Consider the following 2,657-nt stretch of genomic DNA (forward strand, 5'->3'; position numbering starts at 1 on the left):
TGGAGGGCAGTGTCACTGGCCCTCATATGTGGGATCCGAACCAGGGCCCTCTGGCATCCCAAGCCAGTTCTTAACCATCGCGCCACTCGGCCGGCCCAATAAAATGACTTTGAGGTTAGCCCTTTCTCTGTGCCTGCCACCATTGCCCCTACATTCCCATCTAAAGTGGACCACTCCTCTCTTTTCCATGCCCAAAGTTTAAATAAACATGAAAGAGGAAATCAGATTTAGTGGAGATCTTGTTTTCCTAATGGACTTCTCTTCGCAAGTTACATCTGAGTGTAGATTGTGTAGTTAGTCCCTTCTTTTGTTCTTATTCTGATCTTTGCTAAATGTTCAGAGAGCAGTTCGGCAGGAGACATGAAATGTATCTGGGGACAGCTCTGAGCTGTGGCTTGCTGATACCCGTGTAATTCTTGGCTACTTGCCAGTTTGGTTGAGGTTGAACTGTTTCTAGGGCAGGAAAAATGAACCTTGCATTTTGGTACAAAAACAAACAAGGCTGCTGTTGTACCTGATAAAGCTAAATTTGCAGATCCAGCAACAGCCCATTAACCATCAGTGACAGCCTGCTGTCAGTGGTGAGTTTCAGAGACCCCTGGATTCTCTGGAGAGGGCAGCAGATGTCCGTCCATGAAGGTAATAAATATTGTGGAGTGATTGAATGTCAACACAAAAGGGTTTTCTTGTTAGGGAGCAGAGAAAAAAGAGGCAGAAACCTTTGGAGCTGTTGTAAGCTAGTTCCAGCTTCTGCCACTTGCATTTCCCTCTCTGTTTAAAAGACTGAGGCTGTACCACCGACATGGGGCTCTTCCCTCCACCTCTTGCACCCCCCAGAGTGGCGCAAAATTAACAAAATGTATCCTATTTTAGTAGTAAATATAATTAAACAAGCAAAAAAAGGGCCTAAGATACGTAGTGAAATGGAAATTTTTGGCCTCAGTATTCGTGGCACTACCTTAGTCATTAGAAAGAAAAAACGTGCTGGTCAGCGGCACTCGGGAGAGACACACAGATGTAGGGCCTGCGCGTTCTATCTCCATCTGATTCTTTGCTGCATCCTCTGCCTTTCTCAAATGCCCTATGTGTCCTTGTTGCCATGTCTGTCTGTGCTTCGCCCTGCTTGGGGTACTCATCTTCCCACCCAAACCCTATGTGTTATTTTAGTGCTCATCTCTTAATACAGCCTTCTTTGGCTCTTCCAGCTCTCCACAGCCTCCTTTCTTGGAGCTCTGCTTGCACTCACCGTCTCTACTTCTCCCCTGTTTGTTTCTGTGTCTGCTGTGTTTTCTCCCTAACTGGGTGATTAAATAAATCCTNGGCCCGAGAATGTATATCTTGAGGAAAGTGAACGACTTCGGAACAATGTCTATAAGTGCAAGTATATTGACACCTGCTAATTTTATCTTTTTCAGGGAGGGACAGTGGCATGTACTGACTTTACTTCTTGCTGTGATGGGGGATATTTTCTTAGTCACTTCCTTTTTTTTTTTTTTCCCTCCTAAGCCTTAGGCCTTTATAGTAGCATCTCTGCCCACTGCTTTGCTCTAGTGATTTCTTCATGACTCGGACACTGGGTCAAGGTATTTTTGAAGTAGATTTACTTACTACTGTCATCCTGTGTTGCCTCACACTGTGTGCCCGGGAGGGAGATTCAGGTATGATACCCTCTCCAGTTTCACCGCCTTTAGTCATCTGACTTGGGGCGCAGACATGTGTGTTCAGGTTTTCCTACTACCTACAACTTATGAGGGATACACTGACTGTTTTCTTCTGGTGTTTTTGATCATGAAATCTTAGACCTGGGGTAGATTTGGTTACCGCATAGCCTAAGGAGGGAGGTAATATTTGATTTACATAAGATCCGGGAAATGAGAGACGCATGGTGCCCACTGCTGTGTTTCCAACTAGACCTTACTAAGTTTCCGGATCCTTGACCCGGAAAAGACAACTTCCAGGCGTTGCTAATAGAGTTACCTGGTGAATGGAAGACAAAATCAGACTCAGCTTCATCCCATTTCCCATAATCATAAAACAAATGTTGGGTTGTTAGATTATGTTCCATCTCTACCTTCAGGGAGGGGCTTTTGCTTTCGAGATGGCTTAAGTACCTTAAATTCCACAGCTGAGAAATTGGAGACACAGATGCTGAGACCCACAGAGAGCTTCCCAATTCCTGCCTGAAACCTCATGAGCTCGGAATAATCTCCAGGACCTCTCCTGATCTCTTAGCTGTTTATCAGGTTTCTGTGGCCAGGTATTTGTCACCCACACTAATGTTTGGGGATTCAGCTGTAGTAACTTCATTTTTACAATCCTCTCTTCAGTCATTCTCTTTATCCATGCAACAATTTTTTCTCGAGGGCCTCCTTTGTGCAAGGCATTCCTTGGTATTGTGAGGGACACACAAGTGAAAGTTATGCATCTTGCCCTTAAGTTGCTTGAACTTTAGAAGAGGAGATAGGCCTGAGAATAAATAACTTTGCTGAGCTTATGAGCACAGAAAAGAGCGAGTGGATTTTCCTATAAAAGTACAACCAAGATGGCCCCTCTCTGGACAATGAGCGTGATCTCTCTTACAACCTTTCACTCAGAGGGCCTGGAACTGCTTCCAGGGACCCAGAGTGGAGGTGCCATTAATAAAATGACTTTTTTTT

General features: G+C 44.7%; 1 protein-coding gene across 2 annotated transcripts in view; it reads left to right on the forward strand.

Moving 5' to 3' along the window:
- Window positions 1-2,657, forward strand: part of WBP1L (WW domain binding protein 1 like) — a 58,628-nt gene that overhangs the window by 16,506 nt on the left and 39,465 nt on the right. The window contains exon 1 of one of the 2 annotated variants that reach the window (XM_019636408.1): window positions 619-639. The exons of the other annotated variant lie outside the window; for it this stretch is intronic. Within the exon in view, the coding sequence (XP_019491953.1) occupies window positions 634-639 (6 nt within the window). The 5' untranslated portion in view covers window positions 619-633. Of the gene's footprint in view, window positions 1-618; window positions 640-2,657 lie in introns of those variants that run through there. 2 annotated transcript variants of the gene reach the window in all.

This window comes from Hipposideros armiger, unplaced genomic scaffold, assembly GCF_001890085.2.
Source record: "Hipposideros armiger isolate ML-2016 unplaced genomic scaffold, ASM189008v1 scaffold_28, whole genome shotgun sequence".
NCBI lineage: Eukaryota > Metazoa > Chordata > Mammalia > Chiroptera > Hipposideridae > Hipposideros > Hipposideros armiger.